Genomic DNA, 14,922 nt, shown 5'->3' on the forward strand with positions numbered 1-14,922 from the left:
ATCTGGGGGCCCCCTTATTAAAGGGGGCTCCCGGATTCCGATAAGCCCCCCGCCCGCAGACCCGGACAACCAACAGCCAGGGTTGTCGGGAAGAGGCCCCTGTCCTCAACATGGGGACAAGGTGCTTTGGGGTGGGGGGCCGGAGGGCCCCCTCCCCAAAGCACGCCCCATGTTGAGGGCACGTGGCCTGGTACGGCTCAGAAGGGGGGGCACCCGCTCGTCCCCACCCCCTTTCCTGACCGGCCAGGCTGTGTGCTCAGATAAGGGTCTGCTATAGACTTTGGGGGGGACCCCCACACCGTTTTTTTGTCGTAGGGCTTCCCCTTTAAATCCATACCAGGCGACGGGGCTAGCGAGGTGTAAATCTCGCTGATGGAGGCGGCGACATTGACTTCTCTCCGTGTGTGGGCAAGTCCGTTCATTTCAAAGGTCCGGCGGACTGCCGCCATAGTCCGGCGGGTTGTCCGCCGGACCTAGCCTGCCGTTAGTCTGGTCGTGTGTGGGCAGATCCGCTCGTTCGGAAAAAGTCCGGCGGACCTCCGCTGCAAAGTCCAGCGGTTTGTCCGATCATGTGTACATGGCACTAGACATACCAGGTGAGAGCGCATCCGCTCTTACATGGTTAGAGGCGGGGTACATGCATTTAGACCCTGGGACCCCCACCGTGAAGCTGTTAAACACATTGTGGTCATCTGCTAGAAAGATGTCGGGAGTAAGGGGCTTTTTGACCCACACACCCCTGTGGTGTAATAGACAATACAGAGAAATACTGAAACTCAGAGGATTCAGAAAGTGGGAAGAGGCAGGTATAAGATATCTCTCAGCTGTACAACGGCCCCACTTTCAAATCATTTATGGAGATTCAGGGAGAGTTTGGGATTCCACACACCAATTTTTACAAATATTTACAGTTAAGTCATGCCATACAAACAGGCAAAAACTATTAAGCTCCAGCAGACTAACCATATCATTTGTATCTTCTGAGATCTTCCTAAGACTTTAATTTAAAAATGACCACCCAATAAAAAGAAAATAATGAGTTGTCAGCGTAAGTCATGGTCATGCTCTTGTGAATTCCTACATTCCTGGGATGTTCTGTTCCATCAAATTACAGCAAATATTCTAAAGCTGAAGTTTAGCCACTCAACCTTCAGAAGGTTTTACCAACTTAATGACCAGACCATTTTTTTTTTTGCTATTCAGCACTGTGCCATCAGGGATTTTTTTTTATGCTGTTAATGCTTATACAATGACAATCACTGTATAAGCAATAGTTTAAGCAGTCATGGTTAACATTTATGAACATGCTTATGGTTGTGATCGACTACAGCTAATCACATCGTACAGGTAGCCAGGCCAATCACAGAATACAACCATACGCAAGCTGTTAATGAATGAAAGTTTGTTTAGATTGTTCCCATGTGTGGATTGATTAAAAGCACTGAAATCTAAAGACTGAAAGGAGAGGGCCAAGGGCAGTCAGGCTCTGAAATTGTTAGATCAGGGGGTAGGGCAACCAGTAGCCCTCAAGCTGTTGTGGAACTACATTTCCCATGATGCATTGCAATGCTGGCAGTTACAATTACTCTCAGAGGCTTGATGAGACTTGTAGTTCTGAAACAGCTGGAGTGCCCCAGGATACCTATCCCAGCACTAGATGAAGCTGGATATCCTCCAGCCAGGAAATGAGGCAAGCGCCATGGGCATAGCATAAGGGGTCTCAGGGGTCATAATCGAAACCCTGCCCCTAGCTCCAGGGGCCCTGTGCAGCCTCCCTCTCATATCCTCCACAAAGTCCAGCTCCGATCTGCCCTAGGGCCCCACAGCGACGCTCCAGTGCTGGGCTACCGCTTTGCTTTCCACAATCCACACCCCTTCCTTCTCATTGGCTGGCTAGAAGATATGAGCCGTTTCCTGAATGTAAAGGAGCACAAGTTGACAACAGCCCAGGATGGGGAAGTGTCTGTGCTGCGTGCTAGCAACATGGAACGGTAACCGAGCTTAGCGAGGCAAGAGGAGAAGAGTGCCGTCCTGTAGCCACGACCGGACCACTGTCACTGGTGAGGTAAGACACAGCTCAGTGTCTCCTAACCTCAAGCCGGGATTCTCTGTACTCCCCCCACCTGGGGATGTCTACTTACCCCAGTTCCCTGCCCTTTCCCCAACACCTGCCATCACTGACAGAGAAACCTTCAGAAATTGCTAAAACAAATCCCCTAAGTTGGTTGTGTCCACCCCCCCCCCCCCCCCCCCAAGCCCCCTGACCACCCCACCCACCCTGGATGCTATGCCTAGCTGCTGAGCTCCTTTCCCAGTACAGCCCCAATCAGCCCCGTATCTGCCTACTGCAACTACACTGCCGTTCCAACCAGAGAATTTCACAGGTCAGAACAGCAACATAAAAGCCAGATGCACCCTAAGAAGACTAACAGACTGTGTGTAAAGGAATGCGATTTCAGCTGCATGTGTGTGTGTGGGGGTTGATATATACAGTGCTGGGGTGGGAAAAGAACTCTGCCAAGTAACCTGCCAAATGTGATCCCTGTTTCCCGATTCTGTAGTGGTGATCCCTGTCCTTTGATGTAAGGGAGGAACTCTGGGGACTCAAAACTCTTAAGCCACTTTGAGTATCTTGGTGTGTGGTGGGTGTATCTGCACGCACAGTGGAACCGGTGGGTGGTAGTGGGCAGGGGCCCAGGTCAACTTTTGCACCAGGGCCCACAAGCTTCAAGCTACAACTCTGGCAGGCCGCTATCTGACTTGCTGCAGCTTCTGATACACATTGTAAAATAGCTCACTGTGTGCAGTGAATTCAGAGTAAGCAATTTCAGTATAGGAGAGGAGCTGTACAATTGAGCAAGACTATATGTAGAAACGACAAGACAAAAAAAAAATCACTTTTTTATTTTATTAGTACAGCTATCTGCATAAACGTGTGGGTAAAACATTGTACACAAACAGAATTTAAGAATTTTAAGAAAAACAGAACGGTGTTTTTTTAAATAGTGCAGATATTTCCATCTGAAGTGCTTTTGTATTAGATCCCGCCAACAGTTAAAGGAAGCGAATGCCGGCTCCAAACTGGACTCCATCACATATCCTAAAGCAAAAAAAATGCAAACATTTACCACACTAAAAAGGAAATAATAATAATAATAATAATTTTATATATATATATATATATAATTACACACACACACACACTGTATGTGCAGTAGATATGTGCATTCATTTATCCAAATTTCAAGGATTTAACGAATGCGCAGAATCCGAAATAAAAAAAAAATAAAAAAAGACGGGGGCTCAGACCGTTCCCCTGTGCTCACAGGAAGTGAGGTAATCTCACCAGAACAGAGCAAGCAAAAACCATTGAGAGGCTCCAACCCTTCCCCATCTCTATGGAAAATTAAGCTTTGGCTCTGGGCCTGTCATTGTCAACCTTGCTTCATTCACTACTTAGTGAGTTGCCGACCTGGGCCAGGCCCCCTTTACTAACTGCATACTTGTCTTGAGCCAGCGATTGAGTAAGAGGTGAATGGACGGGAAGGATGACTGCCCCACAGCTTGCTTAAAGTGATCGTAAAGGTTCGGTCACTGCCAGAAGTCTTTTCACCTTAATGCATAATCCTTGGCATTTCACTGAGCTATTTTTCAGAGAAAACAATATAGAACAAATACCAGAAGCCATATCCTAATCCAACACCATGTGAACACAGACCTGTCTCCGTTTTGGACACCCATAGGGATGCAGTAATTCAGTTCCAGTCTTGCAATGTTTCCCAGCCGAAGCACAATGCCTGCACCATAAGACCAGCGGATACACTCAGCCAGCCTGCGGATGTGAGCTCTTGGACCTTCACCTGAGCATGGAGGATGAGAACACACAATGCATTAGAACGATGCCATCCTCTGGAGGAAGATATCTAAAAGTTTTTTAAAAGTTGTTGAAACTCTTAGCTTGTACCACAGCCTAGGGGAGTCCAAGTACAATATTCCCAGTGCACACATTCCTGAAGTTAGTTGTAAATGGGTGCTGCAGTGACAAACTGAAAACTGAAGACATTCAAGGCAAGAAGTATGGCACTAGCACACCAAGGATCTCCAGAGAGGTCCCAAAGCTTTATTCAGGGATCACATCACGGTTACAATAGTGACAGTTTGTGTTAAATGCTTGATGAAGGAGTCCTGCAAGGCTCAGAAATGTTGCCATTGTAGCCATGATGTGATTCTGAATAAAACTTTGGACCCATTCTGAAGATCCTTGGTGTGCTGGTGACATACTTCTTGCCTTGATTTTCTAGGAGAGGGAGTTCAACATTTTTACTATTCTAAAGCCGGCCATAGACTGTTGGAATCTTGTCCGGTTCAGCAGAAACAGGCAGAGATTTAAACCATGTATGGATAAGCTGAATGTACCAATGTTGAGCGACTGAACAACTTGGGTACTACCAGCCTGCTGAATATATATGCAATTATTGCAAGCGGCTATTATAGCCACTAGCAATAAAGCAATCACTCTCATACCATAGCTGGGTGGGAGGCACTGTCAGTATTGATAGGTGAAATTTGCTCCGTCTATGGTCAGCCTAACAATGAAGAACCCTTTCTGTAATCCAAGGTTAAACCTCGTTTCTTCCAACTTCTAACCATGGCTGCATGTCCTCTTCGGGCCCCTTAACAGATTAGTACAGCTTTTGAAGCCACATTTGCTATATTTGTACTTTGTCATCATATTACCCTCCAAACGCCTGACCGTCAGAGTAAACAGAGTGAATCTATGTAATTAATCTTCACAGTGGAGGTCCTTCACCCTTCTTATCAATTTTATAGCCTTTCACTGAACTCTAATTCAACAATGTCTTCCAAGTACAAGCAGCCAGGTGATCTAGCAAGTGATATCTTGTTGATCAAGGACAGATTGGGGGAGGGGGGGGGGTTCTTAAACAAAATGTGCAGTTACTCTTTAATGTAATCAAATAACTAAATGTAGCTCAAATCGGTTTTGGTCACAATGCCACCTACTGTCCAATGATCTATTCTATATACATACCATAATTCAGGTTGCAGAGGTTTCCAGCGTTAAGGAAGAAGTGGGTCCTAAAAAGATCCCCAAAACCACCACGTCCGGGACGGAAAGGTAGTGGGGTGTAAAGGTGAACACCACCAGCCCAGTATGCTTCACCACCTAGGTAGTCACCTGTAAAGACAGTGAATTGATAAAATGCGATCATTAGACAAAACAAACAAGGTTAAGTTAAGCCATACAGCTTATTGAAGGGACACCCCCTCATAGTTAATATTTACTGCCCCTTTAAAAATGTGCTTACCTTCACTCTGAGGTCCAATACTGTACATGCTAAATCCACGCACGCTTGTTGGTCCTCCCAAATAAAATCTTTTAAGCACAAAAAGAAAAAAAAAATCAAATCAATAACATTTTTAATTGTTATGGCTAATCAAGGAGTATTATCTGTTGAACTCACCGATCTGCAATGCTGGATGGTTTATCTCCTAATGGAACCAACATTCCCCCCCACAGGGAAGTAGAAAGGACCTGTTAAAAAAAAAAAAAAAACACACAATTGTGGTTCACTTATGTAAAGTGTATTACTGAAATAAAATATGACAGTAGAATTATACAGGGTATAGTGATAAGGGACTAAAGCAGGGGTGTCAAAGTATCGACCTGCGGACTGGTTACAAATGGCCCACAGGCAGGGCCAACCCTGGGTGGGTGCACGGGGTGCACCGTGCAGTGACTGGGAGCTCTCCCTCTCCCCATCTCCTGTGTCCTCTCTCCCTTATGCTGCTGCAGCCCAGACTGCACAGGAGAGCAGAGAGAGGGAACAGAACGGGAGGATCCGCCCTTCATCCCGCCCATCTAGGCACTGATGATAGACCAGAGCCGTGCTCCCTCAGAGGCTGTGCCCGGCCCAGGATCCAGGGTCCTGCTGCCCACCTCAGGGCAGGAGATCGTTGCGTTCTCGGTATGCCTTGCCACTAGGCCTGTGTTGAAGCCAGGACCTGACAGGAGGAGAGGACTTGGGAGGCAGAAGATCAGGCCACCAGCTGACTGGCAGAAGGAGGAGAGGTAAGTGAGCCATCACACCGAAGCTGAGCAAAATCCTTAGTGGGGTGACACTGGGGTTAAAATTTGTGAAGAGGGGGGGGTTATTTGTGGAATGCAGGGGTTGTTTGTGGAGTGTAGGGGGTAATGCTGGGGGTTAATAATGCATCCGCTGACACCAGTGCTGAGGGTTAATTGTGCATCCACTGACACCAATGCTGTTTTTGAAGTTTGAGATATGAAAACTTGAATTGTGTCCATCAGGTAATTTGAGTTTGAGACCCCATGGACTAAAAGAATGAGCCTCTTAACTGGATCAATAAGTAGCACACTAAAGTCTTCTCAGATGAGGAGGTGGTAGAGTTTTCAGTAAGGCCTAGTTTATATGCTTGAGGCCACTCAAGGCTGGGTAATCACTGGACAAAAAATACCTTGGAAAATTCAGATGGGTTTGTAGTCAGTTAATATTAAAATATCGATTCCAGAAGTAGGAGAGGATTGATTTGTACGATTTAACTGAATAAAACACAAAGTTGCTCATACAGTTGAAAACAAGAGACAAAAAACACTCCAACGCAGACTGGCTACTTGGTTGAAAGGATTACTCTAAATACAAAACACTTTCCACTCAGAACTTTACCTTTAACTAGTGTTTTGGAATCTATGCCAATTAGTTTTAGCTGAACAATTTATCAGGAACTGATAATGAAGGAATTTCCCATAAGTCTTTTTTGCAACAACTTGTCTGAAACACTACTGTGACATAAAGTAGGGCTTTGGAAGCAATTATGGGGCCGGAATCATGCCTATCATTCTGTTTTGCCCCACTGGATTTTGAGTACTGCTCTTTTCACCCCAACGATGACTAGGGGGGGGGGGGGGGGGGGGGAGTACAACTGGGGGAATCCATAGTGGAGAAGGATCTGGGGGTTTGGTAGATCATAAGCTTTATAATAGAATGCCAAGCTGCGGTTTTCAAAGCAAGCAAAGTCCTTTCTTGTATTAAGAGAGGTATGGACTCCAGAGAGAGGTATTAACTTGCCCCTGTACAAATCATTAGTAAGACATCATCTGGAATATGCAGTTGAGTTTTGGGCACTAGTTCTCAAAAAGGATAAAATCAGGGAACTGGAGAAGGCGCAGAGAAGGGCAACCAAACTGATAAGAGGAATGGAGGAAGTCAGCTATGAGGAAAGATAAGAGAGAATAAATTCAGTTGCTCTAAAGAGGAGATTAAGGGGGATATGATCACCATGTACAAATACATAAGTGGTCCATATCCTGAACTTGGGGTGGAGTTATTCACTTTACGATCATCACAGGAGGGCACTCTTTACCTCTAGAAGAAAAACTATTTCCTCTCCAAATACAGAAAGGTTTCTTCACAGTAAGAGCTGTGAAAATGTGGAATAGACTCCCTCCAGAGGTGGTTCTGGCCAGCTCAGCAGATTGCTTTAAAAAAGGCCTGGATTCTTTCCAAAATGTACACAATATAACTGGGTACTGACATTTATAGGTAAAGTTGATCCAGGGAAAATCTGATTGCCTCTCGGGGGATCAGGAAGGAATTTTTTTCACCTGCTGTAGCAAATTGGATCATGCTTTGCTGTTTTTTTTCGCCTTCCTCTGAATCAACTGTTGGTATAGGATTGTGCATATAGGATTGTATGTTTTTTTGTTTTTAATCGGTTGATCTAGATGGACTTGTGTCTTTTCTACCTGACTACCCAACTATGTAAGATATTGTATTATTGCTTGCAAGACCTATTGTACTGAAGCAATAATTTCCATATCTTGTATTAGGTTAACAAACCTGAGACCACTGTATGTAAATTGAATACCTAATACTAGTTCTAAATACACAGCTGGCCCTGGGGCCAAATGAGTGATCTTCATGGTCCTGCATGACAAATAAACCCCTTGTATTTTGGATCCGATTTTTATCGAGGGTTTTTATTGATCTATAAAGTGAACTTACAGAGTCCCACGAGAGCCGTTTGTTCAGCTGCAGTTCAAAGTCTTCCTTTAAGAAGCTGACATCTCCTCCTGTGTACCCGGCTAGCTCCTGTGAGACACAAACATCAGGATGACTGGGAATACAGACATCTCAGAAGAGCAATACAAAGCCATCAGTCAAAAGTAAACAATTTTGTACACCTTTAGCATATGTGTAATGAACACATTTATTTTAATTGGGAGCAGCTGGGGTCAACAATCTTACACCGTAGCACCTGGGTTCTAGGCTCACTGGGAATAATGTCTGTGTGTTTATGTCCTTCTTAGTTTTTGGTGGGTTTCCTTAACCTGGAGGAGAGGGGAGAGAGAGCAAGCAATACCGTTCTCCTCCAAGAGAAATTCAAGGAACTGCACATGCCTCTTAGGCCCCTTTCATACTAGTGGACCGATGGGGTCCCCCTGTCAGTTTTTCAGGTGGACCTTCCAGTCTCCTCTATGGAGTGGCAGGTGTAAACAGACATGTGCCCGTTTACACCTGCCGACATCTGATCTTCTAAAAATAGATGGATGGGGACCTCCCCTTCTGTCTGGCGGATCGGATGGCAGGCAGTCATAGAGGAGAGCAGGCTGTGTTTGTTTCCACTCTGCATAAGCGGATAGGACACGCACCAGCCATCTGCATGCTCAGTGGGGATCAGCAGACAGATGCTCACTGAGCAGGCAGACAGCAACAGAGCCTGCCCTGCGTGGAAGGGGCCTTAGGGCAGTGGTCATCAACTCTGTCCTCAGGGCCCACTAACAGGCCAGGTTTTATGCATTACCTTGGGGAGATGCAGACTAGAATACTGCAATCACTGAGCAGAAAATGATATCACCTGCAATATATTTCAGTTATCTTGAAAACCTGGCCTGTTAGTGGGCCCCGATGACAGGGTTAATGACCACTGCCTTAGGGTCAAGTCAGGATTGCAGAGGGCACAGTACTTGGGTACAGGCATGCACTATAAGGTCAAAGGTTTGTGGACACTGGACCACCACACCTTTACTATATGGCCAAAAGTATATAGACACTCCTCCAAACTGTCAAGTTTAGGCGTTTGCAGCAAAGGGTACTTCTAATGTTAAATCATACAAGACATTTTAATCAATTGTGCACTTCCAACCTTGTGATAACCATTTGGGGAAGGGACTTTCCCTGTGGATTGATCAGTTATAGTTGGAGGAACTAAACTGGAATGTCAATTATTAGCAAGGTCTACTCATCCAACCTCAAAATTGGGCACAAACTCCCACAGACACACCAGAAGAGTGAGGCCATAATAGTAACAAAGGGGGCAACTGCTCTATATTAATGCACATGGGTTTGAGACAAGATGTCCAACAAGCCTTTATCAATGTGATAGTCAGGTGCACAGTATAGCAAAGTCCACCCCACAGGGTTCTTGGGGAGATATCTGTCTTTAGCCAGCCTGTCAGTTACTTCTACACTTTACTGATTTACAGAGATTACCTGATTGATCTTCAGTAAGGCACCTTTTTTAGGCAGGATTGTAGAGTTGCGGCTATCAATCACCATTGTATGCTGAAATGAAGCATTACATGTTAAACATTATTAAAAATATAGTTCACAGCAAAGTACATCATTCTCACCGGTATGCAACCAACTATGAAACATCAGAAACTATTTCGATTAGTGCTACAGGTGAAATTTTGAGTAGCTAAATTGCACTACTAAAATGTCATAAGATACAGTATATCTCCTCCAATGTAAAACAATACTTTTAAAAGCTGAACTCTGGGATAAACAAATACTGTTTAAATATGAGAGGCATGTGTATTCTTCCTTGAATCTTGGTGTGCTTTGTGATCTTTTTCTAGATACGTGCAGTAATCCAGAGTGAAACGTTCCCCTTACGTAGGAGCTTCCTGTAATAAAGACCGATCACTGCTGCCCTCTCCTTGTGCAGGGGGATTGGTCTTAGAGTGACCCTACTGTAGTGTTCTGCAGGCAGCCTGTAGTGGGTGGAGCCCACTGAGGCCCTCCCATAGCCCTGCTCTCTGCACAAGCCAGATATATAGCACTGTGATGGCATTTCTACTTTTACCAGGTAATAGCTGGGTTTCCAAAGTTCAGCTTTAAATCAGTAGATTCTCAGGCTGTATATTTCTAAAGATGCACAAATCACAATCCCTTTACCTAGTGTATCATCACAGCGCTCAAATTACCTAAATTCTACACCTTAGCTGCCACTTACCAAGAGAATATCATATATATAGGTGCATACAAACTAATTCTGAAACTTCAATCAACTAATTGGTTGCACATAGCGCTATTACCAGTGTTGCCTTTCAGTAAACACTACCTCACCTCCTAAGTGATCCTATCTGGATCAAAATGTGCTATAGATTACAAACAAAAAAACACATAAATTACACAGATCACTATCACTAAGTGAATACTTAAATTTGCATCTAAATTATACACACAGTGACTGATATAAATAAAAAATGCGAATATAGTCCATCCACCAAAAAATATTGATAATAGTAATAGTAGATTTCCAGATTACAAAAGTCCTTCTATAAGTGCGTGAACAAATCTCCAGTGTCCAAATCACTTTTTACAAGCAACTCCTTCACCACACCATCCGTGCTTGTGATCCCCCCTTCGTGAAAAACACTCACCGACTGATAAGCCTTACACTCTCGTGTCAGGCCAAAAGAGCTTTCAAAAACCTCCCAAGAGATGGTTCAGACACCAGCACATCCGATTGGATATTCTCCACTTGAGCACTTCAATGCATATATATATACATACCTCAAAGAGAAATCAAAGAGGGAGCCCCCAATAGTGTAATACTGCAATCACTTTTTAATGTTAAAAATCTCACTCTTTATGCACTCACATGAACACAAAACGGTTAAATCACTTCAAAAGGGTAAAAAGACTCGCTTCACATTTCCACTTCACAACGCTACTCTGAATACGTCGGGGCATTGGTGGTCACAGCGGACTTATTAAGTAAGGTGCTGGATCGCTTTCTCTCACCCCTCCTCGTGCATCCCGCCTGGTCGCACACAGCAGGTCCGTTCGAAAAGGGCGCCTTTAAGCTTAATGATTCAGTCCTCTCAGTCCAAGACCTCCTTCCCAGCTCCGTGTATGTCAGCTCAGTGTTCACCAGATAGCCCATGATTAAGTCTGATATGACGAAACAAGTCGGGGGCGTGGCTATCTGGTGAACACTGAGCTGGGAAGGAGGTCTTGGACTGAGAGGACTGAATCATTAAGCTTAAAGGCGCCCTTTTCGAACGGACCTGCTGTGTGGGACCAGGCGGGACGCACGAGGAGGGGTGAGAGAAAGCGATCCAGCACCTTACTTAATAAGTCCGCTGTGACCACCAATGCCCGACGTATTCAGAGTAGCGTTGTGAAGTGGAAATGTGAAGCGAGTCTTTTTACCCTTTTGAAGTGATTTAACCGTTTTGTGTTCATGTGAGTGCATAAAGAGTGAGATTTTTAACATTAAAAAGTGATTGCAGTATTACACTATTGGGGGCTCCCTCTTTGAGGTATATATATATATATATATATATATATATATATATATATATATATATATATATACACATTGAAGTGCTCAAGTGGAGAATATCCAATCGGATGTGCTGGTGTCTGAACCACCTCTTGGGAGGTTTTTGAAAGCTCTTTTGGCCTGACACGAGAGTGTAAGGCTTATCAGTCGGTGAGTGTTTTCGCGAAGGGGGGGGATCACAAGCACGGATGGTGTGGTGAAGGAGTTACTTGTAAAAAGTGATTTGGACACTGGAGATTTGTTCACGCACTTATAGAAGGACTTTTGTAATCTGGAAATCTACTATTACTATTATTAATATTTTTTGGTGGATGGACCAGATTCTCAGGCTGGCCATACATTAAAAAAGTTTTCTTTAGCTTTACCAAAACCATATAATATTGAAGGTCAAAACGAAACACTTTCAAATTGTAGGCAAATCAGGCATGCCCTTGCACTACATAGTTGAAGGTAAATTTATTGAATAAGAAAATTGTATAATGTATTGCCAGCCTAGAAGAGCAACTGCTCAGTTTTCTTCAATCCTACAATGCTGCAGGTTAAAGTATATGGAAACCGCAACAATGAACTACTCTTATTTGCTCCAATTTTGTCTATCGAATATACTTCTGAAAATGTGTTGGTATATCTGTTCAGCAAAGTCAACAAAATACCATTTGATCCTGCCAGAAATCCTGTGATCTGATAACAATCAGCAGAGGCAGAGAATACAGGAAGATATCAGTTAGAACCATGGAATACCTCTTCTCATCTCTAGAACAGAAGGATGTTCTGTAGTTCACAGAATCGTTCTCTGTTCTAACAGAGGGAGCAATGTCACTCCAAGCCAGGTAAAATAAAGAAAGAAAAAAAAAAACCCAACCTGAAAAAAACAAATGCATCTGAGGGCTGGTAAGCTGCAATATATTACGCTTTTGTTCTTGGGGTTAGATGTACTTTAACGTTGCAGAAATTTATCAGTTCATCTACTCTCTTCTCTTCCACAGAACTAAATAGGAGCAGGAAATTAGTCACTGAGCAGTTGCTCATTTAGGAGATGCTTGGATGAATTCCCCCGTTCAGAAATACCCTAGAACACGCATTCTGTCCACTAGTAGAACTTGAAGTTGCACACAGCAGATCTATCACTTTCAGGAAAAGTGCGGCTTACTGCTAGAGAAGATTTCAGCGAGTGTCCACTCTCCTCTCGAATGGCAAATGATGCTGTTCGGGCCAAGCAACCAAGTTCTCTCCAAACGCCCTCCCACTTCAAGGTGTGACTGGTCTTCCAGATTGGGAACTGTTATTAGAGAAAACAAGACAATACCATCAGACACTCAAAATGATGACAGATGAAGGTTTAACATAACCAATTAAAGAGAATCAGTCAAGATGGAGCTCTGCAGGGGCACGATATGACCAGCCCAGGTGAAAGGCTTAAAATAAATAAATGTACACTGTATAATTCATTGAATATGGCACTATTTGTTTTTAAAGACCCATTAAAAGTGGAGCAAACCATGCTTACCAGAAGGTAGAGTTTTTCAGAAGTAACAAAAAAAAAAAAAAAAAAAAAAAAAAGAAGAAGAAGAAGGAGAAGATGTCTTTCACTGCACTGTGCATGCCCAATGCAATGTACAGCTTCGGTCTATTCTCGGCATGCGGAGAAATGAGTTGGGTGCCACAGACAACCCAGCTCCTGCACGCATGCCATCGGTGAGCAACCAAATGGCCAAAGAGGATTGCCGGTGGCCTTAAAGAATTGGCAGTGGGGAAAGCTGGGCAGGAGATGCAGTGGTGACAGGATCCTGAACCAGTCTGTCATTGATGGATGACAGCACAGAAGGAGGTAAGCAAATGCCATAATCTGCAAGTATGCTGTGCATACTTGCAAACAAGCCAAAAGATTATCCCCCACCAATGAGTTTAAGAAAAGATCTTTGTTTTTGATTCACTGCCTAATGAGCTCCTGATCCAGCATAAGTATGCAGATCAGATGTCCAGTCCAATAAAGCATTCTTGTTGCTTCTAGAAAAACCATGGGCTGGTCAATGTTGATGGGGGAAATCCCTCCTGCCAAGCCATAGTGTTCACCCGGCAGAGGGGCGGGGAAACCCGTCCCCAGCAGGAGAACATAGTGATTATTGCTAGGAGTCTATACCAGCTACTAGCAATAATTGCATGTAAAGGCTGGTTGTACTCAAAGTTTATCTATGGATCACGATTTGAATCTTGGCTGGTTACTGTTGAACTGGGCAAGATTCAAACAGTCTATGGCCAGTCTTAGCTGGTAAAACAGGCAGAAAAACATATATTTGGGTTATGTATAGGAATCAGTAATTCACCTACTTAAAGAACCATCTTAAAAACACTTCCCCAACGAGGATTTGTCTTCAACAGCTTAGGAAATTTTTACCCAAGATTAAAGTGGTTCTAAAGGCAGAACGTATTTTATCTTAAATTCTATGCAGCAAGATAAAAAAAAAGCCTGTGTGCAGCAGCAGCGCCCCCCCCCCCCCCATACTTACCTGAGCCCCATCTTAATCCAGCAATGTTGCAAGAGAGCCTTGGCTATCTGGGAATCTCCCTCCAGATTGGCAGCGCCATTGGCTCCCGCTGCTGCTCCATGCCTGAATGGACACACTGAGCAGCAGCTTGGCTCAGGTGCCCCCATAGCAAGCCATTTGCTGTGGGGCCACTCGGCAGGAGGGAGGGGCCAGAAGCACTGGCAAAGGGACCTGAAAAGAGGAGGATCTGGGCCGCTCTGTGCAAAACCATTGCAAGTAAGTATAAGATTTTTTTTTTTTTTTTTTTTTTAAATAACTAAACGACTTTAATATCACTTTAAGTAAAAGTTGATTGCCGCTTTGCGCCATGTTACCAAATTCTCTGGACAACTCAGTTTACATTGAAGCGGTGTTCCTGATGCCTCCAAACCAGACACCCACCACTCCATAATACCACGTACAGGGCTAGTTTTTTTTCCCACAGACCCATAAGTCCGCATGAACAGACATATTTCTCTGTAAATTAATAACTGCCCCATCATTCCAAAAAACCCACAATCTTCCTTTTACTGCACTCAGATTAAAGGACTTTTTAGGAGAATTGAACATTCCCTCTTCATAAGCACCAACAGAAGACAGGTTCCTAAATTTTGGAAACAGACAGACTACAATAATTATGCCCTGAACAGTGAATTCTGTGCCAAAAAAGTCACACAACAGGCTAAGGACCAGTCATTTGTATTGCCTGCAGTCTTTCCCCATTAGTGACTTCCGTGCAGTGTTTGCACCATGGTTTTGTGTGGAGGTGTCCTGAGTATGA

General features: G+C 44.0%; 1 protein-coding gene across 1 annotated transcript in view; it reads right to left on the bottom strand.

Moving 5' to 3' along the window:
- Positions 1 to 2,894: 2,894 nt before the first annotated feature.
- The window catches only part of SAMM50 (SAMM50 sorting and assembly machinery component), a 44,773-nt gene continuing 32,745 nt past the window's right edge, over positions 2,895 to 14,922 (bottom strand). The window contains exons 8-15 of the mRNA XM_077469388.1: positions 12,767 to 12,895; positions 9,534 to 9,605; positions 8,046 to 8,132; positions 5,484 to 5,554; positions 5,328 to 5,395; positions 5,051 to 5,197; positions 3,719 to 3,860; positions 2,895 to 3,100 (exon numbers count right to left, since the gene is read on the bottom strand). Coding sequence (XP_077325514.1) covers positions 3,055 to 3,100; positions 3,719 to 3,860; positions 5,051 to 5,197; positions 5,328 to 5,395; positions 5,484 to 5,554; positions 8,046 to 8,132; positions 9,534 to 9,605; positions 12,767 to 12,895 — 762 coding nt within the window. The 3' untranslated portion in view covers positions 2,895 to 3,054. The remainder of the gene's footprint in view (positions 3,101 to 3,718; positions 3,861 to 5,050; positions 5,198 to 5,327; positions 5,396 to 5,483; positions 5,555 to 8,045; positions 8,133 to 9,533; positions 9,606 to 12,766; positions 12,896 to 14,922) is intronic.

This window comes from Lithobates pipiens, unplaced genomic scaffold, assembly GCF_037356315.1.
Source record: "Lithobates pipiens isolate NorthernLeopardFrog02 unplaced genomic scaffold, aLitPip1_a1.2 Scaffold_8, whole genome shotgun sequence".
NCBI classification, from domain to species: Eukaryota; Metazoa; Chordata; class Amphibia; order Anura; family Ranidae; genus Lithobates; species Lithobates pipiens.